This window comes from Poeciliopsis prolifica, unplaced genomic scaffold (genome assembly GCF_027474105.1).
Source record: "Poeciliopsis prolifica strain line A6 unplaced genomic scaffold, Auburn_PproV2 SCAFFOLD004, whole genome shotgun sequence".
NCBI lineage: Eukaryota > Metazoa > Chordata > Actinopteri > Cyprinodontiformes > Poeciliidae > Poeciliopsis > Poeciliopsis prolifica.
In genome coordinates, this window is record NW_026562379.1 from 16634460 (window position 1) to 16661779 (window position 27320).

The window sequence follows — 27320 nt, forward strand, 5'->3', positions numbered from 1 at the left end:
CTGTGTCTGGGCACAGTTTCATGTTGATGAGGTCAAAGGGGTCAGATAGCGACCTTTGACAGTAAAACATGACACTTCCTGTTCTCAGGGGGCGTGGCCTAAGTGATGTCATCACTTGACCATAGGATATTGTAGGAGACCCGATGATGATCAATCACAGAAACTTTGGTGCCTCTGTGAGTTTCTGTGTAGGAGATATAGCAGTTTATTTTTTTATGGCGAGTAGGTGAACTTTGACCCCTGCTAACCCCCTTCAGCATACTCAAAAACTCACCGTTTTGATAACTTTAGATGGGACATGCCTTATGAACAGACTGACCGAGTTTGAAGGCGATCAATCGAAATCCCTAGGAGGAGTTCGATCAAATACAGAGGCTGTAAACGGCAAAAATGGCCTCAAAATTGGACCTTCAATCCAAAATGGCCGACTTCCTGTGATACTTGCACTATGACATTAATTGTAAATTTTGAGCATCTTGGGAGCTCTACAAGTGTACCAAATTTCATGTCTCTACGATGAAGTAAGTGAATAGCAAAGGGTCCTTTGAAAATTTCTAGGTGGCGCTATTGAGGCATTTCTTATGGGATTTTTGCGATGACCTTAAAATACAAAATTTTGAAACTCCCTTTACGCGTCTGCCAAGTTTGGTGAGTTTTTGAATATGATAAAGCCCCCAAAAAGCCAATTCATTTGGGTGGAAGAATAATAATAATAATAAGAAACAGTACAGAAACAATAGGCCTTCGCAGCGCTTAGCTGCTCGGGCCTAAAAACATCGGCAGTGACAAAATCAAAGTAGTTATTGTACAAAAATCCTTAGAAATGTAGAAACACCAGCAGAAACACATTCAACAAAATGCACAATACTGGCTCTTTGAAGGCACTTGGGAAGGTTGTGAAAGCTGATGAGGATAATGAGGAAGAAGAGAAAAGGCTCCATGTACAGGAAACAGGAAGTGAATCCAGCACCTTTTTTTTCTCTGAAAGTACCACTGTATTACAAAAACAACCCAGAAAAGGGAAATGAAGTAGTTCTCCATAACATTCTGTAACGGTTTTAAAGTACCTTTGATGCTCACAAAGAAGCACAGCACGATTTCTTCTCCCAAGACGGCAAAACCTAATCTGAAGACTTAATACAGGACTACAAATAAACTGTTTATATACATACATAAAAATATAAGTGCATACATGTTGCAGCTCCTCCTCAGTGCAACAGTTGGAGAAACCGCAGAAGAAGAGCAGCTGGATGACGGTTTTTGCGCTTTTTCCCAGGATTTGTTCTCCTTCAATTCATTTTTTTTTTAAGTTTAAGGGAAATAATGTCTAAACCACTGGAAGTCATTAGTGCAAAAGTTGAAGAAATACAAAAAATCTGCATAAAAACAAAAATCTGAATGATATCAACACTGAAACATTTCCTTGTTTGATCTGTTCCTTATTGCTGCTGATTGGAGGTTTCCGCTCAACAAGAAAAACTACCGGAATGTTCAGATTTCTCTAAAAAAAAAAAAAAAAAAAAAAATTAAATGTGGAAATTTAGTTTGATAGAAAAAAAAACTCACATTTTGAGATTTTCAAGAAAATTCTGAGTTTGAAAATGTGCAAATCTTTTGACGTTTGGATATTTAGTTTCAAAATTTCTGATTTTCTTCTAGCAAGTTTCTGATTTCTGAAAATTGTAAATTTCCAGATTTCTTTCAGAACAAAGATCAAATCTGATAATTTTTTTTCTCTAGCAACATTTTAACTTCTCAAACACAGAAATGTTTATTTTCTAGAAAATGCCTGAGATTATTTTCATTTAAAACTCCAACTTTCTCTTTAGAAAATGTTTCTTTTGAAAATCAGACAAAAATCTCCCAATTTCTTTCTAGAAATTTTCATATTTTTCTAGCAACATTTTGATATTTCAAATTCAGAAATGTCAAACGTTTTTTTCTGTTTTTTTAAGAAAATGTCTGAAATTTTTCTCAAAAGTTTTCTAGCAACATTTAAACTTTTCAAACACCATAATTTCCAAGATTTTTCTATAAAACGTTTTACTTTTGAAAGTTTTTGTCCGTTTCCTCTACCTATGAAATGTAGAAACACCTGATGCCCGGAGGATCAGGGGTCATGCAGGTCGTCACGCCCGTGTTGGAGGAAAGGTGCAGGATAGTATGTGTTGCGGACCGGACCGGGTCAGATCCAGTTTCAGGACGGGCTTCAGATTCAGACTGTTGCTGTTTCAGCGTTTTGTCACAACCACAAACCCTGACACGCCCAACTGGGATTTTATGTGATTGTGCCGTTTGTAACGCTAAAGAGTCAAAGATTAATTGGGGTCATCAAAAATAGTTCAAAGCAAAATATTTAGCTACACACTGTTGGAGTATTGATCAGTTCTAAGTATTGACTGGTTTTAACTCCTTCACTCTGCTGTCGGTTTGTTAAATAAATCATATTTTCAGGTTTGTGGTTGTAACAAGATGAAAAGCGGAGAAAAGTCCAAGCGAAGTGAAGCGTTTTTAAGTGGCTGTTTCTGCTCTCTGTAGTCTGACAGACCTGGGATTGTACCTGGTATTTCACACCGCAGTGATTTAAACAGATATGTCATTAAAATACTTTACAGTCTAGAGATAAACCGACTGAAACGAGTCGTCCGTCTGAGTGGGATCGGTTCAGTCTGGCAGTGTCAGCTGGTTTCACAGGGTCGGTCCAGCATGGCGGCGTCTCATTGGAGAGGAGGAGAAACTTCATCTCAGTAGCTGCGTTTCCATTCACCTTCAAATTCAGCAAGTTGGAATTATGAAAAGAAATTCATTAAATTAAAACCTTGAGCATTGGGTGAGGCAGTGATATGTTTTCCAGGCACAGAGTGGCTTATTTTCACAATGTAGCATTTATGTTTTACTTTTAAGTAAAATTTCTTGAAAGAAATTGGGTCTTTGTCACTTTAAGAAGCTCCTGCTCTTTCTGAAGCTCCGCCTTCAGGAAGTCATCACAACATGGCTCCTCTATTAACCCTTTAACATTTTCACCAGCGTGGCTGTGGTGTTTGCTAATTACTGCCGGCTAGTCTGAAGGAGCTGCGGCTCGAAGGCGGGGCTTCGTCCACCCAGCTAAATGGATTTAGCTGGGTGCATTTCTTCATGCATTTCTCAAAAATGCATGAAGGAATCAAAGCACCAACATGATGAATCACTGAAGGTTGGTTTTACGTGGTACTGGAACCTTTAAAGGAAATGATGTGGCAGCAAAATTCAGTTTTTTTACATTAGAAGATGATCAAAAACGTTTTGAGCATTTTGTCATGGAAACGCAGCTCCAGATTGTGCTGCAAATATTGGATCTGCAGCATAAAACCGTGAGCGTCTCCTGCAGTTTGCAGGATGAAGAAGCGTCTTCAGAGCCCCTTGGAAATCCTCTCATCGGCCTGAGGAAGCCTTCGTGCCATGAGCATGCTGTGGTGAGTTAGTGCTTTGGCTCAGTTACTGCCAGGGCATCCTCCTGGTCGCCTCCATGTCCTCCAGCAGCTCAAACGTCGGGGTGGGGGCCGGGGTGCGGTCCGGCGTGGCGTGGCAGGACGGCTGCAGCGGCAGCGTCGCGGCGGACGACGACACCGGCATGTCCAGGCTCTCCAGCGAGTCGGAGAGCGCCCGGCCGGCCTCGCGGCGCGGGCACAGGACGTATCGGCTGGGCTGGTGGACCTCCGCGGCGGTCACCGACTCCAGGCCCTTCAGGCACAGCGGCGAGGCCTCGGCCGGGTCGCGGCCGCCCACGGCGCCCAGCTCCGAGGACGACTCGTCCATGTTGACGTAGAGGATCTCGTCCGGGTCCTGCGGGTCCGGCAGGTCCTCCAGGGCTTTCTCCAGCTCGCAGCGCAGCGTCTCGAAGGACGGCCGGTCCTTCGGGCTCAGCAGCCAGCAGGAGAACATCAGAGAGTAGCTGCAGGTCGGACAGAAACCGTAAACATCGTTTTCAGCTTTTCTCTTGTCAATCAGCTGCTCTCTGTTGTAAACCATCCTGTTGCTATGGTTGCACCGCATCACAAAACAAGCAGAGTGAAAAAATGTTGCTAAAAGTCTCCCCAACTACACAAAATAAACAGAAATACACACTTGAGGAAGTTCAGCCCATTTATGCTTTTAAATAAGCATAAATGTGAAGCGCACTGCAAAAAATCAAAATATTACCAAGTATTTTTAGTCTAATTTTGTCTTTTAACACTTCAAATAAAACAAAACTAACTTACAAGGAACTTTTCAGCAACATATAAAGTCTAGTTTTACGTAAATAACGCCTGAATATTTATTAAAAAGTTCAGGCTTCACTGGCCCGCTACCTAGCAACCCCCAGCCCGTTACCTAGCAACCAAGTTCTGGTTGTACTGGCAGATTATGCAAATCAAATTCCTTCCTTAATCCCAATGGAGACATTAAATATTGTTACACTTTCATCAATATTAAGGAATTATTTATTTGATTGTAAGTTAGTTTTGCCTCATTTCAAGTGTAATAAAGACATTTTTACTATAAACTAGACCAAATATTCTTGTTAAGATTTAATATTTTTGCAGAGTAATGATCATTTGGTTACTAAGTTAGATTATTTGAGTTCATCCGATGAATTGTCTCCAGCGTACTCACATGGAGTCCAAACAGTCTGGAGGCTGTTTGAGTCGGTTCCCTTGTCTCAAGTAGTCATAAATCTCACTGTTTTCCACCCCGGGGTAAGGCGTCTGTCCTCGCGTGGCGATTTCCCACATGGTGACTCCGAACGACCACTAGGACGGAAAACAGGACAGAGGGAACGGTCAGGAAGCGCCGCCTCCCTCCAGTCGGACATGAACTTCACAGAAGAGTTACCGCCGTGGATGAGGGTTATGGAGATCGTTATTTGTATGTTAACAGGAAAATACCCATAATTCACAGCTCAGCATGTATCTTTCTGAGGTCCTGAATGACTTTACCAGCTGCAGCAGCTGGCGTCTGTCCCAGAGGTTTGGCCTCAAAAACATTTCACCAGATTCCTGCTATCTGGTTAAAGTTGAAACATCACCGAATTCGAATAAAATATCAATAATTTGGCAGATTTTCCTACTGCAGATTAAAAACAAAAGAAAACATCACAGCAAGAGAAAATATCACACAAGACGCAAATATCAAAAGTAAGCTAAAATTTGTTCTGCATAACAAATTTCTCTTTGCTGCTTACTGTAAGAAAGATACTGACTCCTCATATTTACTCCACATAACCCCTTCTCTTTCTGTTTCCTGCAGAGCTTTGTTTCCTGTTAGTGTCATTAAAAGGTAGACGGATCCAGATGTTTTGTCTGATCTTTTCCAAAGTGAAACTGTTTCAATGTGTTTAGTTTTCATGGTGTGAGCAGAACAAACAGACTGCAGGTGAGTCCAGGTGAGTGCAGGTGAGTGCAGGTACTCACCACGTCACTCTTCGTTGTGTAGACGCGGTCTGCTAAGCTTTCGATGGCGATCCATTTGACGGGCATCTTGGAGATGCGGCCCTGTCTGTAGTAGTCGCCGTTGTAGATCTTCTTGGAGAGGCCGAAGTCGGCCACGCAAACGTTCATGTTCTCGTTCAGCCTGAGGCGGAAACAGACAAGTTTATTTATTAAAGATCACATATGATGTTTATCCCAACATATGAACAGATTAGCATGTCCACTCCTTTTTTGTTTCGTCTTTACCCTCTGCCTGAGAAAAGAGAAGAAGAAGCGAAGGAGACGACCTGCGGGGAACTGAAAGAGAGAAAAGTGGAAGAAGCGTTTTCCTTACATGCAGTTGCGCGCAGCCAGGTCTCTGTGGATGAAGTTCTTGCTGCTGAGGTACTCCATCCCTCGGGCGATGTCGGCCATGAACTTAACCAGCATCTGAGACGGCAGGTACTGCAGGGCACAACAGAGGAGAGGTCATTTACTCGTTACTCTCAGCAGAGGGCGCCAGCGTCCATCTTTCTACAAGTACAACTAATTTTCCAGCAGACTGCCTGGTTGGTCCTCAGGGAACCATTGTGTGCTTGTTTGTAAAAGCTGGCCCGCTTCATAACCGTTTCAACATTCTTTATAGGTCTTGCTTTGATTAGAGTTTCCCAGCTCTTCTGGGGATTTAATGCATATCGCTCACAGCTGGCGCCAAAAACACTTTGTGTTTTCGAGTGCTTCTGCTGCCAGAGTGGGAGTGGTTGGAGGCTTATTTAAGAAAAACTTTACAACTGTGCTGAACTTTGGATCCAGTTTTGCTGACATTCATGTGAACTTAAAAACCATAAAGTGTGTGAAACTGCGAGTGCTGGTTTGTTGCTGACTTGTTGCTTTTGGGCTGTTTGTTTTCAGGCGTACCACAGGGCAGTCGCCCAGCCTGGAGTACAGCAGGTAGCTGTGCAGATCGCCGTGCTTCATGTACGGCAGGATGACCACAGGCGACGGGTAACCTTCGCTCTCCACCGTCTGCAGACACACGCCTGAGAAGAAAGTCAGCAAGAAAAAACTCATCATCCACACAATGTTCACACAATCTCCTCTATTTATGAACTGAATCAATGGAAAATGCTGCATTTGTCGCTGATTGCATTCAATAAGCAGGACGCCAAAAACAAAATGTCTGTCTTCTTCTAGCAACTTTTAAAACTTTCTGTTTTTCTATTAAATTTCTGGGAAAGTATGTTTGTGTTTCTACAGTGTGATAATCTAAAAAACTGTTTAATCGCTTGCTGATGTTCAGCTTTGGTGAATAAACCACATTAAATATGTTCAATCATCACTAAGTCCTACTAAAATCTACTGTGCAACATGATTTCTGGGTTTTTGTTCATGTTGTGAAACATGAAACTCTTTTATATTTTTATGCCCTTTCTTTCACTTCTTCTTCTGGTGGTAATAAATCTGTGTTACTAACCAAAACTGGTTTCCTCTTTTTGAAAGACCATAAATGTGAAAATTTTTTAAATATATATACATTAAGATATTTTTCAATCCAGCAGCTTTTTAAAGAAAGCTTTTAAATGAACAAGAAATGAACAAACAGTGAGAGCGACTCAGTTTCATGTGATTTTTGATAAACATGTATGTAGAGATTTGCAAAAACATTAAATCTTACCAAGTATTTTGGTCTAATTTCTGGTCCAAATAAGACAAAAGTAACGAACTAATAACTTTAGAAGCTTGTTTTAAGTCTAAAGTTCCTTTACATTGATGAAAAAGTTTCACTGGCAGATTACTTACATTTTTATATCAATGATTTGTTTAGTTTTTTCTGTTTACCAAATGGCAAATTACTGATTTTTCAAGCTTGGAAATGTTTTCCGTATTACATTTTTTAGATTAACCTAAATTTTTCTGGGTTTCTTCTATAAAATTTCCAACTTTCCAAGCTCAGAAATTTCAAAAATGTTTGTCCTAAATTTCTCAAATTTTTCTAGCAAATTAAAAAAAAAAAAACTTTGAAAGTTTTTCTATTGAATTTCTGGCAGGTTATTTTCGGAGGTGAAATGAGGAAAATGTCTCGTTATAAATGACACGATCTACCAGTGAAACTAGAACTTTTTCATCAATATTCAAGTTTTATTTAACTGAAACAAGCTCACACTTTGATGAAATGTTGCGTGGAAGTTTGTTCCTGTTTTATGAGCAGTAAGATGTTTGCAATAGAAACTGCAGAATAAATACTTGATAGGAGAGAAAGTTTTGAAGAAAATGTGCATGATGTGTCAGGATCCTCACCCAGGAGCCTCATGACGTTGGGATGGTCAAACTCCTTCATGCAGGCGGCTTCACGCAGAAAGTCTTCCATCTCTGAGCGCGTGCAGATCGCAACTGCAGGAACGACGGTTCACATCGATCAACTCGTTTGCAAAACTTTGCACACTTTCTCTGATTAATAAAAAATCCCATGAGGGTGGAGCTGCTCTACCCCACAACTTTGGCTCAAAATTACTTCAAACTATTTTAATTTTGTGCTTTTCTTCTGCAAACACCTGACTGACGCTGATTTACTTCTAAAACTGAGATCTGTAGATGTTGATTTATTTTAATGTTTACTCACTCTTCATCGTCTTTACAGCCACCTTGAGAACAGCTTCTTCCTGATTTAGCAGGCCCTCCATCACAGAGCCAAACTCCCCTGAAAACACAAAACACAACCAGACCTTTAATAAAACAACGATTCTGTAAAAAGAAAATCATCAGACACAACCAACACTGCAGAAACATAAAATCCTACCAGGGGATTTATTCTTGATCTGCTTAAGATATACAAAAATATTTGCTAAGATGTTGTGTTTGTTTTGTGTATTATGTGTTTCATACAGCAAAAACAAAATCTTACCAAGTATTTCTGGTCTAGTTTCCGGTGCAAATTTCTTATTACACTTGAAATAAGACAAAACTAACTTACAAATAACTTTTCAGCAAGATACAGAAATCTGTTTTAAGTCAAAAGTTCACTAATATTGATGAAAAAGTTCCAGTTCCACTGGTAGATTATTTAAATGTTGTAACATAAGTGAAACAATCTGCCACTGGAACAAGTTTTTTCTATCAATGTTAAGGAATTGTTGACTTAAAACAAGTTCCTATGTATTGCTGAAAAGTTACTTTAGTTAGTTTGCAAGTTAGTTTAGTATTATTTTAATGGTACAAATACATTAGAAACTTCCAAAATACTGCTAATATTTTGTTTTTGCAGATTATAAACACCCAAAAAGTATTTTTGTGTAATTTCGAGTGAAGCTATTGTAAGTAGAGTAAAATATGTGGTAGGATTTTGTGTTTCTGCAGTGAAGGCAGTAACATGAAGCCGTCTTTATTTGTGCTTACCTTCTCCCAGAGTTTTTCCCAGAGTGAGTCTGTGTCTGTCCACCATCACGTCTTGGAGCTTCTGCTTCAGCTCATCGCTGATGCCCAAGCTGTTCACTGGAGGAAAACCAGAAAGGTTTTTACTTTGCAGGAAAACAGCTGAAATGTGCAAATAAATGCATCTACACACTCCTATTTATGTTACTTTTAGAAAAGAAGAAGATAAATTTATTCAAATCAGGATAAAAATCTGAGATTATCAGCCAGCCTTACAAGGAGTATCACTTGTTATCACTGTAAATATTTTTCTCCAGTACAAAATAAACAACTTTCTACTGCCTGTTCAAAGTCTTTACATTTTTAATGTTATGGTTTAGCTCTAATTTAAATAAACAAGACACCATTATTTACATGTTCAAACTAAATATCACAGGAAAAACATTTTCAAAAGAAACTCAAAACTGAAGGTTAATTTCAGACGTAATGTGCTGACATCGAGTTTTAAGATTATTGGTAACTTTGGGTTTTTTTCATCTATTTGTGATTACTTGTGTTAAACGATTAAACTGCACTGTAAAAACACATTTTACCAATTTTTTTTTTTTACTTTTGGTTGAGTGTAAATATCTCAGAACACTTGACATAAGACAAAACTGACTTAGAAATAACTTTTCAGTGAGATATAGAAGCTTGTTTTAAGTCAATACTTCCTTAATATTGGTGAAAAAGTTTGAGTTCCACTGGTAGAAAGTTCCACTGGTAGAAAGTTCCACTGTAGAAAGTTCCACTGGTAGAAAGTTCCACTGTAGAAAGTTCCACTGTAGAAAGTTCCACTGGTAGAAAGTTCCACTGTAGAAAGTTCCACTGGTAGAAAGTTCCACTGTAGAAAGTTCCACTGGTAGAAAGTTCCACTGTAGAAAGTTCCACTGTAGAAAGTTCCACTGGTAGAAAGTTCCACTGGTAGAAAGTTCCACTGTAGAAAGTTCCACTGTAGAAAGTTCCACTGGTAGAAAGTTCCACTGGTAGAAAGTTCCACTGTAGAAAGTTCCACTGTAGAAAGTTCCACTGGTAGAAAGTTCCACTGGTAGAAAGTTCCACTGTAGAAAGTTCCACTGGTAGAAAGTTCCACTGTAGAAAGTTCCACTGGTAGAAAGTTCCACTGGTAGAAAGTTCCACTGTAGAAAGTTCCACCGGTAGAAAGTTCCACCGGTAGAAAGTTCCACTGGTAGAAAGTTCCACTGTAGAAAGTTCCACTGGTAGAAAGTTCCACCGGTAGAAAGTTCCACTGTAGAAAGTTCCACTGTAGAAAGTTCCACCGGTAGAAAGTTCCACTGGTAGAAAGTTCCACCGGTAGAAAGTTCCACTGTAGAAAGTTCCACTGGTAGAAAGTTCCACTGTAGAAAGTTCCACTGGTAGAAAGTTCCACTGGTAGAAAGTTCCACTGTAGAAAGTTCCACTGGTAGAAAGTTCCACTGTAGAAAGTTCCACTGGTAGAAAGTTCCACTGTAGAAAGTTCCACTGGTAGAAAGTTCCACTGTAGAAAGTTCCACCGGTAGAAAGTTCCACTGCGCCGTTACCTAGCAACCCAGTTTTAGGTAACTGGCAGATTATTTCTTTATACCATGGAAAAATCTTTTGTTGTAAGTAAAATAATTAGTCAGTGGAACTAGTATTTTTTAAATCAATATTTAATAATTATTTACTTAAAACAAGTTTCTATATTTTGTTGAAAAGGTTCATGTAAATTTGTTTTCTTTTATTTCAATTGTACTTTGATATTTAAAGTAGAAACTAGACAAAAAAATACTTGTGTTTTTGCAGTGTGGTGAATTTTTTAAAATGTAATTTTAAAAAAGGATGTGAAGACTCCCAGTGTGCCGGGATGTTTCCTCCAGCTGGGCAGACGTTCCTTTTTGTTTTCCTCCAGACTCTGACAGAACAACAACACGGTCGGAGATCGCCTCCAGCTGCTGCTACACCATCAATCTGACACAGCTTGGCCCAAAAATGCGCTCAGACCACAGGCATGTTGCGACTCATGCTGGTATGTCCGGTCGCGGAAACAACCAGAACGTCAGGAACCGACGACGTCTGGTCAGCATCAGATCCATCTAATCCAACCCTTCCTTTTTCATTTTATTATTCCTCCTCATGAATTGTTTACCTCCTGTTAGTCTTTCCTTCTTTCTTTTCTAACCCAGCATGTGGGGACCTGCTCAGAAGGACCACAACATATTTTCTGGGGACAATGTCAGGGCTTGAATGTGACCCAGCTGGGTGAAATCTGAGCATTTGTTTTCAGGTTTGAGTGTCTCTGATGTCTCAACATCACAAAGAAACGTTGCAGACTGGTTTCGGCACACAAAGCAACGCAAAATGATCGACTCTGATTGGTCCTCACTGTCACCGCAACCCATGAATTTAGCTTTCATCTTCATTTGGGTGTTTATGTCAGTTTTTACAAACAAATTTAACTGTAAAACATTTAAATCTGATGTGAAGCATTTCAGCTTCCTTAACTGAAATTTGTTATTGCAGATTCTGCAGCAGGCGGTTTCAACATGAAGTTGGTTTCACCAAATTAGAGTCCAGATATCTGAAATTGGTTTCTGGTTAAATTTATATATTGTTCCAGTTTAGGGCTGAAACAATTCGGCGAATGATTCGAGTACCTTGATTATTAAAATTCCTAGAGGAAAACTTTCCTGCCTCGAAGCTTCGTTCACTTACATTTCGTTATTTAGCGGATCGTGTTCCACTAAATGAAACGTGCTTTAGATGTGTAGCTTTACGGACAAACCGGAAAATTTATTTCATATCATCCTGGGTGGCGGAAATCATTGTGGTGGTACCTGGCTGGTAGATGAGTTTCTGTGTGTGTTGCTATAAATGTCTGTGCAAGGTGAGAGTTCATCTATTAAACTGACTGAAGTTTAATAGTTGACTAAACTCCAGAAGCTGAAGTATTTTATTAGTGCATTTGTGAGCCTGTCCATATTATTGAATTGAATATACTTTCAGATTCTTGTAGAGCTTTTCTTCAGGTTAACTTAGAAAGTGAACTATTATTGTTACAGGTTAGTTTTCTAAACTACAGAAAAGTAACTGTTAGGGAAGCTCAAATGTGAAAAACTGAAGTGATCTGGATATCCGATAGTAACACTGCTGTCATGTCAGATTTACCAAAAGTATGTTATCCTTTTCTTATCCAATAACTCCATTAATCATAAGAATAATTGATAGAAAACTGGCTTACTAAAGTATTCATTTACAACAGCCTTATTCCAATTCCAATTAAAACTCTTGCTCTTTCTGAAAACACATGGTTCAAATCATGGCTCCTCTTTTTACCCTTTAGCGGTTTTTACCAGCATTTCACTGAGAAGCAGCTCCTATGATGAGCTCAGCAGATGTGCAGTTTGCTAATTGCTGATGGCTAGTCTGAAGGAGCTGAGTTGTGGGGTTGCATCTAGAAGGCGGGGCTAGCTGCATCTAGAAGGCGGGGCTAGCTGCATCTAGAAGGCGGGGCTAGCTGCATCTAGAAGGCGGGGCTAGCTGCATCTAGAAGGCGGGGCTAGCTGCATGTAGAAGGCGGGGCTAGCTGCATCTAGAAGGCGGGGCTAGCTGCATGTAGAAGGCGGGCTAGCTGCATCTAGAAGGCGGGGCTAGCTGCATGTAGAAGGCGGGGCTAGCTGCATCTAGAAGGCGGGGCTAGCTGCATCTAGAAGGCGGGGCTAGCTGCATGTAGAAGGCGGGGCTAGCTGCATCTAGAAGGCGGGGCTAGGTCCACCCAGGTTTTTCACACAGCTGAATGGTTGCCATGGAGTTAAAAGGATTTCTCAAACTTGCATGAAATAATCAAGGCAACACTGCAGATGTGACTTTGATGAAGAAAAAGCTTAAAACATCATGTAAAGCTAAAAAGAAGTCAATTTTACATGAAGCTCCTCCTTTAAAACATTTTGAATTATATCTTAAGATATCTTTAATTACAATTATGACTAGTCAGAACAAAAGTTTACTTCATGGCTCGTAATAAGCATAAATATAAGCGGTGAAACTGATTTTATGTTGAAATGGCCTGCCGTATCTCTTCATGTTTTACTGTGGTGGACAGAGCAGTCGCTGCGGGGTGAGGCGCGGCGTTTCCCGCTCATCCAATGTTTTCACTCTGAGGGAGTCAGGTCTGGGCATGCAGCTCAGAGTTTCTGCTCCAGGTGCGTTCAGAGGAACTCACATGTCGCCTCCAGCGGCCTGCGGCTGTAGCTGCGGCGCGCGCGGTACCTCACCACCAGCTGCCCGCGCTCCATCATGGGCTCGAACGCCTCCCTGCAAAAACAATCAAATTTTATTTGTACAGCACATTTCAGCAGCAAGGCATTTCAAAGTGCTTCACATCATAGCAAACACAAAAACATAACATCTGGAAGGTTGAGACAACAACAGCACATCTTTAATGTATTGTGGTGCTAAGAAGTTCAGTGATTTATAAACTAACAACAGTATTTTAAAGTCTATTCTTTGAGCTACAGGGAGCCAGTGGAGGGACTTTAAAGCTGGTGTTTTACACAACGGCAACACAGATGTGGTCAGTCGGGCGAGTGTGTAAACAACACTGGAAGTGTGGCGGCGTAACGCAGAAAACGTCTCACAGAAAGTAACAAGCAATGGAGTCTGGAAGGGACGGAAAATATTATGGTTTGGCCCGAGTGGCCGGGTCCCTCCCTTCCACCCACAAGGAGGACAAACAAACCTACGCACCCGAAGCGTGTCTCTTTGCGCCGCAGCTTGGCCACGTAAACAGCCAGGAGGATGGTGAGGGCCACGGCGCCGGTGACGGCCATCACCACATACCACCAGTGCCAGGAAAACGTTTCCGGATCTGACGAACCTGAAAGGACAAGGGATGAACTCGGTTTAACAGCTCAACCAAAGTTTGGACAGGTTTTACACTGCAAAAACATAAAATATCACCAAGCATTTTTGCCTAGATTTTAGAGCAAATGTTGAAATAAGACGAGGCTAACTTCGAACAAATTACTCAGAGAGAAACAGCGGCTCGTTTTAAGTTAATAATTTTTTGTTCTAATTCACTGGTGGAATATTCCACAGCGCCGTTACCTAGCAACTCCAACCCGTTACTTAGCAACCCCAACCCGTTACCTAGCAACCCCAACCCGTTACCTAGCAACCCAGTTCCAGTTCCACTGGAAGATTTTTTCACTTATTATAAAATGTTTTTCCATGTTGCAAGTGAAATAATTTGCCGGTGGAATTAGAACTTATTCTCCAATATTAAGAAATTATTTTGCTGCAACATCTGGATGAAAATTTACTTGTAAGTTAGTTTTGTCTTAATTCAAGTGCACTAAAATATCTTCACTAGAAACTACACATGATAAGGTGGAAGAAGGTCTTAGTGCTGCCAATCAACCTAGTGTACGCAGTGCTAAATGTACTAATGGCAGAAAATCAACCTTTTTTTTTTAAATTTACTATTTAATTAATCAGATTTTAAAAAATTGGCACATTTTGCAAAATTTATGATCCTTAACATAAAAAAATCATAATGTATTTCATATAAAATATTAGAAATACATTAAAAGAGAAAAACTTAATGAAATTCCATGAATATTAAACATTTTATTGCCTAAAATGCAATAATATAGCTTTCCTTTAGTAAATCTGCTTTTAGCTTACTGTAAAATGTGCGTACATATTTTGTATGGTTTTAGCTGAATTATTGCTCTAAATATGTTTTCTTTTTCAGCAAATGGCCTTTTTTTTAAATCTGTAAGCTACGGGTAAAGTTTAATTGATTGCTAAATTAATTGACAATTATCTCAATAATTGATTAATCGATTCAACTTTTTCAACTTTCTGTTTATCTTGCAAATTAGCCACATAGGTCAAATGTAATCTAAAAAGACGTGCCAAAAAAATAAATATAAGCATAAGCCAATAATTCAACTTATAAATTTAACGGTTCTGGTCAAAAGTTAACATGTACTCATCATGAGCGTCATAATAATTCATAATAAACTAGAACTGACTTTGGACTGGCTAACATTTCCTTTCTAGAATAATTTTCTTAAAAGTTGAGTGTAACCCAAGAAACCACAACCAATTTAAATAAAAACTAATTATTCTGCTAAGAAAAGTAGTGAAATGTGCAGCCCAGAAATGGAGAGCATCACCAATAAATCCCAGCTTCTGCATCCAGTTCCTGTTTTATAGTTAATTGATTTTGTTTAACATTTTCAATAGTAGCAGCCAAAACCAAATCTGACACTTTTTTCCACCGTGGGATTTAATTTCATCTCTGGCGACAGTCCTAAAATTTTTTTTTTTAAATTATTTTATTTTTTTAAGGGAGGAAGGAAAATCTGTTAAATATCTAATGTGTTTACATCACATTTGTACGTTGAAAATGTGAATTTTTCCGCTGTCTTCCATGTTTCCGTGGAGGTTTTTCTGAATTGCAGTTAAACTCTTTCAGAAGTAATGTCTGCCTTTGGGATAAATCTACCACTAATATCCTCTTTCAGTGGAGCTGCTGCCATCCCATCACTCATTCTGAAATCTTCTCTCAGTCTTTCGCACAAACTGCAAATAAAAACCTCAAGCTCCTCATCCTCCCCCAACTTTCCCTGCCTCCTTTTCACTTTTTTCTTCCATCCTTCTTGTTGATGTCTGGGTCTTTAAGACAAAGCAAACAGAGGTGCTACACTGCCTCAGCTTGATATAAATATTTATGACGCGTCTCCCCCATTCAGCCTCTCTTCCCTCCTCTCTTGATTTTATCTTCTTTCCTCTTTTTTTTTTTTTGAGCGCATACAACAGAGGAAGCCCGTGACACAATGTGAAAAAGAGAAGCTCCGAAGATCCCAGAAAACATCATTAGCTCACTTCCACCAACAGGCCACCGGTCATTTTGTCACAGCAGAGAGAGAGTGTGAAGGGTCTGCATGTGGACTCACCTCTGAATTTCCCCGTTTCTGAAGAATGAAGAAAAGAACAACTGTTATATTTATTTACAAGAGAAAAACATTTAAAATCATACATCAAGTATTAAATAGTTTCTCATTTCTTTACATTTTTCCTTTCAAACAGACATTATTGTGCATTGATGGCTCTGCAAACTTTGTAAATGGCTTCAAATTCTTTAGATTTTGCATGCTATGTTCAGCGATCAGGCTACCTATCGTTAGCTTGTGTACAGCTACCTAACCCAACTAGTTAGCATAGTTAGTTAAGTTAACTAAAGTCAGTGTAAGGAAAAATTAGGTCAACTATAATTAGGTATAGTTACTTAAGCATAATTAGCTCAAGTTAAAGTTACTTAAACTCAAAGCCAACATGAATAAAATCTCTTGGACTCCATCCTTATTTAAGCTGGAATTGAGGAACGTGATAAAAATCTCTACAAATAATTATTTTTATTAAACATTACTCAAACTATCAATGTTTTAGCTAACCTCATTATTTTAGAATAAAAACCACACCCTGGTAAATAGGATTTATTAATATTTGTTATTGATTGTTCTTGTCACTCACCAGGCGAATTGAGGACCAGAATCCTGATCGGGCTCCAGGGTCCAGGACCGGCCCCTGTGTAGGCGCAGACCCGAAAAGACACGTTGGACAACGGGACGGACAGATTGATGGAGAACTCTGTGTCCAGTCCAGCGTCCGCATTAAACTGGTGACAAAAAGAAACAAAGATGACCCAGAAAACCAAGTGAACTGGTCATTTAATGACAAATTCATAAAGTTTAAGAAAATTTTTAGTTTTGTTTATGTTTCTTGGTTACAAATGTGGAAGATTGTTGTTTTCTGATCCAATTAAATGGTGTCAAGTTAGCAATTTAAAAAATTAGAACATCCTATTAATTAAAGTAGCTGTTACTGTGTAACAAAGAAATAAAAAACTTCTAGATTTTTAACAAAATGTTGTTCTTGCACTCATTTTATCGGTTCATTTCTTTAGAAATGATTAGAATCCATCACTTTTATCATGAGCTTTAACAGACTTTGAGATTCGGGATGTTTTTCTTTTTTATTTAAGTTGACATTGCATCTGGGCTGGAAACTGTCCGCCAGATCTGGCAACCCTGAAAGGGACTCTATTTTTAGGCAAAGCAGTAAGCACAGCTAAGTAGAGGCAGAAGTAGAGCCTTTATTTTGAAAAATGAGTCATTTTTGAAACATAAACAAAACATGTACACCAAACTTACTTTTCTCTAAAGTTCATTTTCATGTATTCCTTGTTAATAAATAGTTCTTGTGTGATGTCACACTCCACATGGACTTTGGCAGACATCTTGGCAGGCAGTTGCTATGGACTTACTATGACAACAAAGCCAAAGGCTTAGAACGAGCTCTGGCCTCTCCTATTTAACGTGTGAACAATGAAAGTACACTACAACTATTCTACCCACTCCTGTGTAATACTAAGATAAACATCAGTGATATTTACTGGAGTACTTACTGCAGGAACTAGCAAAATCAGCCTAGCTAATGTAGCTCCTCCAGGGTGTGCGCACTCTTCGTGTTCATCAGATAGTATGAGGCAACCTGTCTGCGTCATCTGAGGTGTTTTACTTCTCCGTGTCATTTGGGCCGTTACCGACAGCAGCCATTTTGATATTTAATCTCTCTCTTGCACATTGGTCAAGAGTGTCCACATATTTTCTTTTGGTCGGTCTCAAAGTCTTGGGTCCTCTATGCATGTGCCAGTTTTCTGACATGTTTGTTTTGCCCTCAACCCTAACCCTGCAGGGTTAGGGTCAGATTCAGCCACAATGTGGTAGCTAAATCTGTGTGGTTTAAATCACACTTCATTTACATTAATGGACGTGTAAATGTCTGCTAATGTTTCAGAGAATCAACCTGTGTTGTTTATTGGGGCTGACCTGTGGCATGGAGGGTATGCTGTATTCCACCCGGTACCCCTGCAGCTCCCCGTTCAGCTTCCCCGGAGGCTCTTCCCACGACACCAGCACCTCGGTCCCGTTCGGCTTGGCGGTCACGTTGGCTGGTGGGCTGTCTGGCACTGAATCATGGGCGAGAAGAACCACGACATTAAAGTCAGTCATCTTCAATAGGTTCTGTGACTCAAGGCGGTTGAGGTTACCACTAACTAGCATGCTAGTTAGCAAGCTTTTTGCATCTCCCTGCATTTTCTTTTTTTTTTTTCTTCCATATTTTTTTTCCAAGGTTTTTGTGGGCTCTAGTGGCTCTTATTCTAAAGTAGGCTGACAGGAAAGAGGGCAAGGAGAAAGGGGAAGACATGCAGCAAATGTGGCCGGGTCCGGGAATCGAATCCGCGACGGCCGCGTCGAGGAGTAAGGCCTCCAAACGTGGGTTGTGCTAAACCACTACGCCACCACAGCACGCCCTTCTCTCTGCATTTTCATTAGAAACGTGAGCAAAGCTTTGTCTATATTTCACTAATATAGAAAAAAACTATTTCGTCAATGTGACGTTTCCATTAAACAATTAAAAACAGCTTATATTTCCAATTGGGACTTAACTAGTGGACAGCCGTCGTCTTTGCCAATAGCTGCATTTTCTTGATCACATAATTACATAAAGGAAACACGGCAAATTTTTGGGGAAAAAAAACAATATATATATTTTTGATAGTTATTGAGGTGACTTTCCGGTTGTATCAAAGTTTGTTTTGCAGTTTTGTATTTTGAAAAACTGCAATGAAAACTTTTATTTTTTGCAATATACAGTCTCATGACTAACAACCAGATGCTACTCCTGGCAGAAAAGAAAAGCAACAGGAAGTAGATAATGGAAACATCATAATTGCAAAATTTTTTTTTTTTTGATGGAATATTAAACGTTTTACAAATATTTATAATGGGGGGGAGGGGAGGAGACCCCTATATAAATATCCGATTGCCTTTAATATTCTTCTGCCGTGACACAGAGCTTAAATTTAATTAAAGTCTTATATTTGAGTTGGCGAAACCTGCAGAAGCCGGGGGAGCCAGCAGCTGGGTGAAAGAGGCCGGAGGCTAATCAGTTGTTTTCACAGCTTCCAAGGCTTTAGGATGGTTGAATCTGCAACATCTGGGGGGATGAAGTGGGAGGAAATGTGAAGAATCCAGCAAAGGGGCACATGAGGGCACCATGGACAGGAGAGTCAACTCCCTGACCTCCTCCTCCTCCTCTGGTTTACTCTCCTCTGTCTGTTTCTTTTTTTTCCTGTGTGAAAGCAGTTGGAAAATGTTCCAGGAAAGAAATGAGGAATTTGTTTTGAGATTGACGCTCCATGTAGCACAGAACTCCAAAAATCTATTTCTCAAGTAGGAGAGCTGGCTTTGTTTCTTTTTGTTATGCTTTGTTTCTGTGGGGGAGGCTCTAAAGAACCACTCCACCCACCCACCCACACCCACACACACACACACACACACACACGCACACCACACACACACACACACACACACACACACCCCCCCCCGGTGAAGTCACTGTGAGTTTTGGGAATCATTGCCCAGCCTACAGTATGGATGATGTTATCAGGAATCGTTTTGCGGTTGATTGTTTCCACATGTCGGTCGTGTTCTCCCGGCGAACGACAACGAAAACAGCCTCAGAGTCGGTCCGGCTCCACCTTAACGCTCCTCCTTCTCCTGCGCTACACTTCTCCTCCTTGTTCCGATAAACCTCTTTTTTCTCTCCTTTTCCCAAAGATGCCAAGATTTCTTCCCTCTCTTTTGGGCCTTTTTCAAACAGATTTCAGCTCCAAAGCGTGCAGATCCAACCAGCTGGAAATAAGGCTTACTTAAAGTGGAAACCATTGTTTAAAATTAAAAAATCCAGAACTTGCTTTTGATGTTTTATCCTGTAACAAAAACGAAACTTTTCGGCAAACGAAATGGAGTTAAAGCGGACCAAACAGGGGTGGAGTTTCCATACCCTATGATTAAACCATACTTTATTTACTTAATAGATGCCTTCTGAAAGCAATAGGTTGTGTTGAATTTTATGCAGAAGTGTCAGGGTGGAGAAAGGACATTACATCCCAATAAAACATGTGTTGGAAAGTACAATGAATTGCACAACTACCCTGATTCTCTCCTTTCAATCTTAGTGAGGGTTTCCTTGTAAAAGGCTCAACCTGACCTCTAAGGCAACCCTGGAGTCCCAGCAGCAATCTTATGCTGCTCATAACTGTTATTATATGCTGCATGTTGCAACCTTTCCGGTTTGGATGTAATTTCTGGCTCCTCTTGGACTTTTTAGTTTGCATAAATAGAAATAAACGGACCAATTCTGTCTCGGTTTAATGACTTTCATTTCAGAGTACAAACAGAAGCAAAAATTAAACCGTTTGTGCTTTTAAATGTTTTCTTTTCTTTTGTTTCAGATTGGATTCATTCGCTGCTCACTCGTCCTCCTAGGAGAAAAACAAATTTTGAGAAAAACCGCAAAAAAAATTGTGTTTTCTCAAGCTCTTGTTCTCATTTCCCACTGTCAAACCTTTTTTTTTTGTTTTTGCCTTCCAGTTTCCTTCTGCTCAACATCGCTTATTGGATTTTAAGTAAAGGAATAGATTAAACGCAAGAACACGAGGGGGAGTTTGTTCAGGAAACAAATGATGGATGTGAGAAACAGAAACAGCTCTCAGGATCTGGATGTGTAACACACTGAGGAAGCAGACGGATGATATGTTCAAGGGACCGAGCAGAACATATTTGGACAGTGTTAGAGAGAAAGACAGCAAAGAGGCGACCAGAGCCAGAGAGAGAGATGTGGAAAATGTTGCTGATCTGTGACCAGGCCACCGCTTTTTTTTATCCTCTGACTCATTTAGACAAGTGCAAAGACTTTTCTCTCTTAAAGAAATTCATAAACTTCTTTTTTTCTTTCTCACCGCTAAAAGGAAACCAAGATTTATAACATTTTTTTGTGAAATAAAGAACTGAAACTGCTAAATGCTGCCTGTGACCAGCACTTCAACAAGTCCTACTTCCCTCTTTTCTTTTTCCTGTTTATGAGAAAATGAGAAATGCTGCGTTGAAGCATTTTTCAATGATTGGGGGCGGCTTTCATCACGGAAAGCCCCTGCCAAAACCTTCTCTCTCTTCTCAGTATCCTCTATTTCCAGGCACTTTTTTCAAATCCATGGATGGAGTCAGCATGAGTTGGCATGGAAAATCCCACCTCAGTTTAAAGCAGTGCTTCTCAATTATTTTCCGTTACGCCCCCCCTAGCAAGAAGAAAACTATTCGCGCCCCCCACTCCCCACCGTGACTATCCATCTCTGCATAACATTTTTTCCTTATTAATTTCGCTGAAAAAACTCTACCGGCTTATCGGCGTGATTGGGATGTAACGTATTTAAGTGACGCGCTAATTTATTTGGCTTCATGCTGTCCGCTGCGAGCATTTTTAGACACAGCAAACACACCGGTCTTTCCTCTTCTCCAACTGTAGTCACAGTGAAGCCAAGCGCTAAATACGCTTCGTCATATTTCCTCTTCTTAGCTTTTGGTTGACTTTCTGTTGTCTCATTATCTTTGTCTCTCTCCGCTTTTCTTTTCATCCCTGTGAAAAACTTTTTCATGTTGGGGGTTGTTGAACAACGGAGGCCATAGACAGAACGCAGTCGGAGCTTTTTGTTGACTTAACACTGCTAACCAAGGCAAACCTGTTGTCTTGTAAGTCGTAAAATGTTGCACTGTCGCAAACGTGACAGAAGTAACAATGAGCGCACCACTGCCGCCTACTGTGCGCAATTACACTTTATACTAGTTCGGCCAAAAAAAGCCTGTTCCCCAGGATCACACGCGCCCCCCCAGGTATCGCACCGCGCCCCCAAAGGGGGCCCGCCCCACCATTTGAGAAGCACTGGTTTAAAGTCAAACACACCGCTGCTTAACATTACCGTTTGGAAGGACTCAGTGAAGCCTTTCAGGAGACTTTCCACAGCGTTTTCCATTTCTGTCCCTCCTAAAGCGGCCTGTCATCTGCTAACGGATGAAACTGGGCAGACAGAGGCACAGCCTGGTTTCTTCTATAAACAGTTGGACTAAGAGAGATTTACGGCCCAAAATCTTTTAAATAGAAGTTGGAAATCTGCGTAAGGTGTTTTCACACCTGATAGTCCAGTAGAATCGGTTCAATTGGGGACCGAAGTGGTAAGCAGCTACATTTTTAGCAGCTGTGGTTAGTTTTCACGCATTTTTGTGCGAAATGAAGCAAGCCCTGTGTTTCAGTCCAATTCCTCTCCATTCCGCTTGGCGTTCAAATATGCAATCAAACCGATCCACATCAGAGTTCAGTTGAGCGTTCACACCTCCCCAAATGAACCAGACTTTCAAAGTAAACAAACTAGAGTTTGATTAAAGTGAACTAAACAGGACTGATAACAAACCTTTTTTTTTTTTTTTTTGCATGACACACAAACTTGTTTAGGATCTGTGATGCTGGGAAGCTTCGCCATGAACCCATTAAATATTTTCACGATGAATCTGCTGGCCTCGTCCCGAAAAACTGAAACATTTTACTAAAATCAAGCATGTTGTGTGACGTCCAGACTGCTGAAGATGTGAAATTAAGTTTCTACAGTATTACAAACAGAAACAGTCAGGGGTGCTAATGATGTTTCAAAATAATCCAATAAAGTGGCTTGTTTGCTTTCCCCTCTGGTATGCAGTAGAAATGCATTAAAGTGACGGTATTATGCATTTTCCAGACACACAGTTCCATTTTATAGCATAATCAAGTAACTATGTTCATTCAGTTGTTATAAAAATGCTACATATGTCAAACATAACTTAAAAGAAATTTGACTTTACAATTTAACGCCTTCAAATTGGACCTCTGTCTCTTTAAGAAGCTCCTGCTCTTTCTGATATGCTGCCTTCAGCACATCGTCACACCGAAGCTCCTCATTATGCCGTTTAGAAACCATTCTTAGGAACTCAGTAAACCAGTAGTTCCACCAGGTATTTGCTAATAGTTGCTGCAGCTAGTTTGAAGGAGCGGCACATACAAAAGGATTCCTCAAACATGCATGAAAGAATGAAGGGAACAACACTGTAAGATGATGTAAAGCCCTAAAAAGTTGATTTTACCTCCTTGTCTATAGTGTAGGATTTTTCCCTAAATGGTCAGTTTGAGATAAAGCTACACCCCTGGGGGCTTGTCCGGGGTCTTTCTGGGTCTCTGGTCCCCTTCCGTTGGGGGCTCTTTGGGAGATTTCTCTTCCTCTGTTCCTCTGGGATTACTGGAATTCAGCTTTCTGTTTATTTTCGGGTGCTGAGAGTTTTAAGGTTTATGCTGTTCCCAGCATTATTACTTCCTTTCAATTTCAGGTGACAGAATATCTCTCACGTGCATAAAGCAGAAAGGTAAGATCAACACAAGCTCATATTTCATCATGCAACGTCTCTATACTTTGATACCTGATTTAATAAAGTCAGTCACATGATTAGGATACCATGCCCAGGTATCCATTCGTGGAACAAAATGCCTTGGCGTATGTCAGTATCCAGCTTCTTTGCATGTTATTTCTGGAATATTGAAAGAAACTAAGAATCATTTTTAAAAAGCCACCAACACAGCATTTGTGTTCCTATTCACGTGTCTGAAACTGCTTACTCAGCTCACTCAGACTTTCTTTTCTAAATAACCCAGAAGTATCTAAAAAAATGGAAACTAGCCTACATCTAACCACCACTAAATTTCGATTAAGCAGGTTTTTTTTGCATCCCGTTTCAGGGAAAGCACTGACTGACCCTTCATAAAGGGGAAACTAATCCTGCACGTATCAGGAATACTTCAAATCAACATGAGGTCAGGTCACAAGTCTGTTGTTTTCATTAGTAGTAATTTGACAGAATGTAATGTTTATTGCTTTTTTTCGCAACTGATGACTGTATCTGTCAATGATGTAAAGCACCTTGAGTTGCCTTGTGCTACACAAACAAACAAGTTGTAGTGAAATGAATCGATCTAAATATTTGACTTTGGTTTGCACCTGCAACTTTCACTGGCGCGTCAGCCCAAAACTAAAGAGGGAGGAAACTTGGAGATCACTTAGAAGAAACATTGCAGCTTTGACCTTCACATACTTCCAACACAAACACTGACATTCAGAGGGCTAGGGAAAAAAAATCATCACCAATCCTCTTGAGAGACCCACCTCCTTCTTGTGTGCGAAGCTCCACCCAGGGCGACCAGTCAGACGGCCCCTGGCTGCTGTCGCAGGCCACCCTGACGGCGTAGCGCGTGTGGGGCTCCAGGCCCTGGATGAGATGCGTGGCTGGTGGGACGTTCACTTTCTGGGTGTGTATCGTCTTATCCGAGTCTGCCGGGAAAGAATCTCCCGACTGCTTGGCCTGAAACGTTCAGATAACACAGCGTTATGTTGTTGCGGCCTTTGTGCCGGATTTAGCAGCTGTAGCCGTTCTACTGTGGGAGGTTTATCTGTTTGTTGTGGCTCACCCAGAATCAAAACATTGGAAGAGAAAACAAAAAAAACCCCAATTTAATACAATTGTAGTAATATTTTGAGCAGAACAGCAAGAAAAAGAAAATTATTTCTAATACTAACGCAGCAAAAACACAAAATCTTAAGTTTCTAGGAAGTTCAAATAAAAATATCTTAGTTCATTTGAAATAAGAAAACTAACTTACAAGTAACTGTAAAAAGGGAGGGTTGTTTTAAGTCAATAATTCCTCAATATTAATGAAAAAGTACTTGTAAGTATTTGTGTTTTTCACAAAAAGACATTATTCCTTGTTTTCAGTAAAATAATCTTCCAGTGAACTAAGAACTGGGTTTCTAAGGGATGGGCTTTGCTGGGCTTGCTAGGTAACAGTTGATTGTGAAATAATCTACCAGTGGAATTCAAACTTTTCACCAAGACTAAGAAAATGGTGACTGAAAACAAGCTCTTATATCTTGCTGAAAAGTTACTGATAAGTCATTTTGTCTTATTTCAGGTGTAAAAAGAAACTTACACTATATCTACAAAAACTTGTGGATGTTTACAATAATTTGAGTTAAAAAAGAATTAAATAAAATAAAGTTAAAGATCTTGTTTGTCGGTAACAAAACTGGCTTTTTGAATTCAAACAGCTACTGACCGCTCTCGCTGTATGCTCCCAAAAATGCAAAAATCATTAAAGCGGGAGGTTTTCTAAAGCTTCACTGTGCCATCATGATGATCCAAGAACAGATTAATGTATTTGTAATCATTTTAGTAGTAGTGATACTTAATCGTAATTTTTAATAATTAATTTCAGGGACTGTGATTCAACAAATCTTAATCAAAAACTATATATAAACAAAATAAGCAACATTTTCAGGCCATTCTAAAACTAACTTATTGAATAAATAGACATGAAAGCTCAAAAACAAATATATTTATTCTATTTAATGTGCTTTTAGGTAATTTAACCATCTGACTGGTATAAGTGTTTAGGTTCAGTGTTACAGGAACTCCTGATGTTTCTTGAAACCTCTGAAATGTGGACTGTGGCTGTTAACGTTAGCATTGGGAACGTGTGTGCTGCTGCTACATGTTTAGCACTGAAATCCCATTTTAGCCTTGAATAGTTTGCTGATAAGCTAACTGCTTTTAGCACGACTTGAACACAGCAAGTCTTTTTCAGGGTCTCATCAGAACGTTTTTTTAAGTAAAAATTTACATCCGGTGGGCCAAGAGAAGCAGTTTTGTCTTGTTTGCAAATGTCTGAGTGCGTCTGATTTATGGGCCTATCAGAAACACGCTGGTACAAAGGTTCTGGGCTGAACCTTTACCTATGTTCACGGTTTTATCAGGTCAAAATCTATGCAATGAATTAATCAAGATCCCAGGGAGCCTCACTATATGTTTATATGTTTTCCTAATCTTTTTATTCTTGTGTTACTTGTGCAAGTTTAGCATGGATTGCACCTTCTGTAGGCTGGGACAGTGGGAGGTGTCATTAAGTGCTAATTGTCTGCTGTAAAACCTGCTGAACACGCATATCGCTCAGCAAGGTGCACTGAAAGCAGCTGCAAATCAGAGCCAGAAACCTGCTGCCTCTGCAAACTCTGCAGTAAACACATTTAAAAAAAGGGGGAACAACAGGAAAAAATCTTCCCTGCAGGAATCCCAAAACCACATCAAAGTTGTTTGTTCAGACCATTGTTCTGCTGCTACACGCTACAGACTGGATGTAGTTATTCTATAAATGAGCCACACACTGTTAGCTTATGAGCCTAAGAGCTGCACTGCAAAAACACAAAATCCTAACAAGTATTTTTGGTTTGAAGTTTCTAGAGCAAATATCTTAGCATGCTTAAAATAACACAAAATTAGCCTAAGTGTTTGCACAATTATATGTGCAGAAATACTACTTTTACGTCCAGATTAAGGATTACAAATCTCCTATATCTTTCTTAAAAGTTACTTGTAAGTTAGTACACGTGATCTAAAACAAAACTAGGATATATTCACAAAAAATAGACCAAAATTCTTTCCAAATATTTCTAAAAATTTGTGTTTTTGATCGAAAATAAAAAAAATCCCCAAATCCTGGATGGACTGATCAATATTATTTAATTTTACTTTACTTTTCTGATTGATTTATTGCTATTTTCACAGTTTACTGGGTTTTATTAATACATTCTGGAACAACCGGCCTTTTAAGCACATTCAAATTTTAAATGAAAATAAGTTTGACATCCTTGACTTTTGTCTTGCTGAAAAGTTGCTTATAAGTTAGTTTTGTCTTAAATCCAGTATGCCAATATGGTTCGACAAGAAACTAGACCGAAACTCCATGGTAAGCTTTTGTGTTTTTGCAGTGTGGTGCTGCTGCTGCTGATAATGCAGGTTTAAAACCCTGGATGACTTTTTCTTTCATTTGAAGAAGTGTATCCTACTTTATTTTTGCACTCTGTGCCCATTTTTACAGTGAAGTCAACTAAATAAAAGCAATATTAGGTTACAAACTGTCTGTTTTTTGGCAGGTTTTACAGGAATTGACGCACGCAAAGGTTGTTTTGACGTCTGTCATGGAGGAGTTGGCCTCTTCCTGAACCTCTTACTGACACTCATCTTGTCAAGATAGCGCTAAATCTTAAATGTACACCAGATATGTAAAAGAAAAAGGTGCTTACTAGTTGTCAAACACTAAGACAACTAGATGAGGTCAAGAAAAAGTTTTAAGAAAAAAAATTGTGAGGGGGAGGGACGTAGTTCAGTTGAGCTAGTTTTACTTTGACAATCTTATGTAGATATGATGTAGAATTATGTATCTCATGGCATGAGCAGAAAACTCAGGAAGAAGTCTGAATGATTCAGGCGAGCAGATGAAAAAAACAATGGTGTGAATCAGCGCTCTGAGTTGTAAAACAAGTGTTTCATGTACTGCTATGGCTCTGCTCTGACTCATCCCTGAATGACTCAGAACCACAATACCTGCTGTCATGGTTTTTCCTGTTTCCTTTCACTCTCTCTTCTTCCTGCTGCCTTTCATGTGAAACACAGTAAAGCCTTTCTG

At 39.7% G+C, this 27320-nt stretch overlaps 1 protein-coding gene across 2 annotated transcripts in view; it reads right to left on the bottom strand.

The window, feature by feature from the left end:
• Positions 1–1138: 1138 nt before the first annotated feature.
• The window catches only part of LOC129359170 (tyrosine-protein kinase receptor UFO), a 39953-nt gene continuing 13771 nt past the window's right edge, over positions 1139–27320 (bottom strand). For both annotated transcript variants that reach the window (XM_055028604.1, XM_055028605.1), the window contains exons 7-20: positions 23968–24163; positions 17714–17853; positions 16356–16500; positions 15779–15796; positions 13560–13689; positions 13036–13127; positions 8820–8915; positions 8047–8124; positions 7725–7817; positions 6345–6466; positions 5782–5891; positions 5430–5589; positions 4633–4769; positions 1139–3931 (exon numbers count right to left, since the gene is read on the bottom strand). In XM_055028604.1, the coding sequence (XP_054884579.1) occupies positions 3475–3931; positions 4633–4769; positions 5430–5589; positions 5782–5891; positions 6345–6466; positions 7725–7817; positions 8047–8124; positions 8820–8915; positions 13036–13127; positions 13560–13689; positions 15779–15796; positions 16356–16500; positions 17714–17853; positions 23968–24163 (1974 nt within the window). In that variant the 3' untranslated portion in view covers positions 1139–3474. The remainder of the gene's footprint in view (positions 3932–4632; positions 4770–5429; positions 5590–5781; positions 5892–6344; positions 6467–7724; positions 7818–8046; positions 8125–8819; positions 8916–13035; positions 13128–13559; positions 13690–15778; positions 15797–16355; positions 16501–17713; positions 17854–23967; positions 24164–27320) is intronic.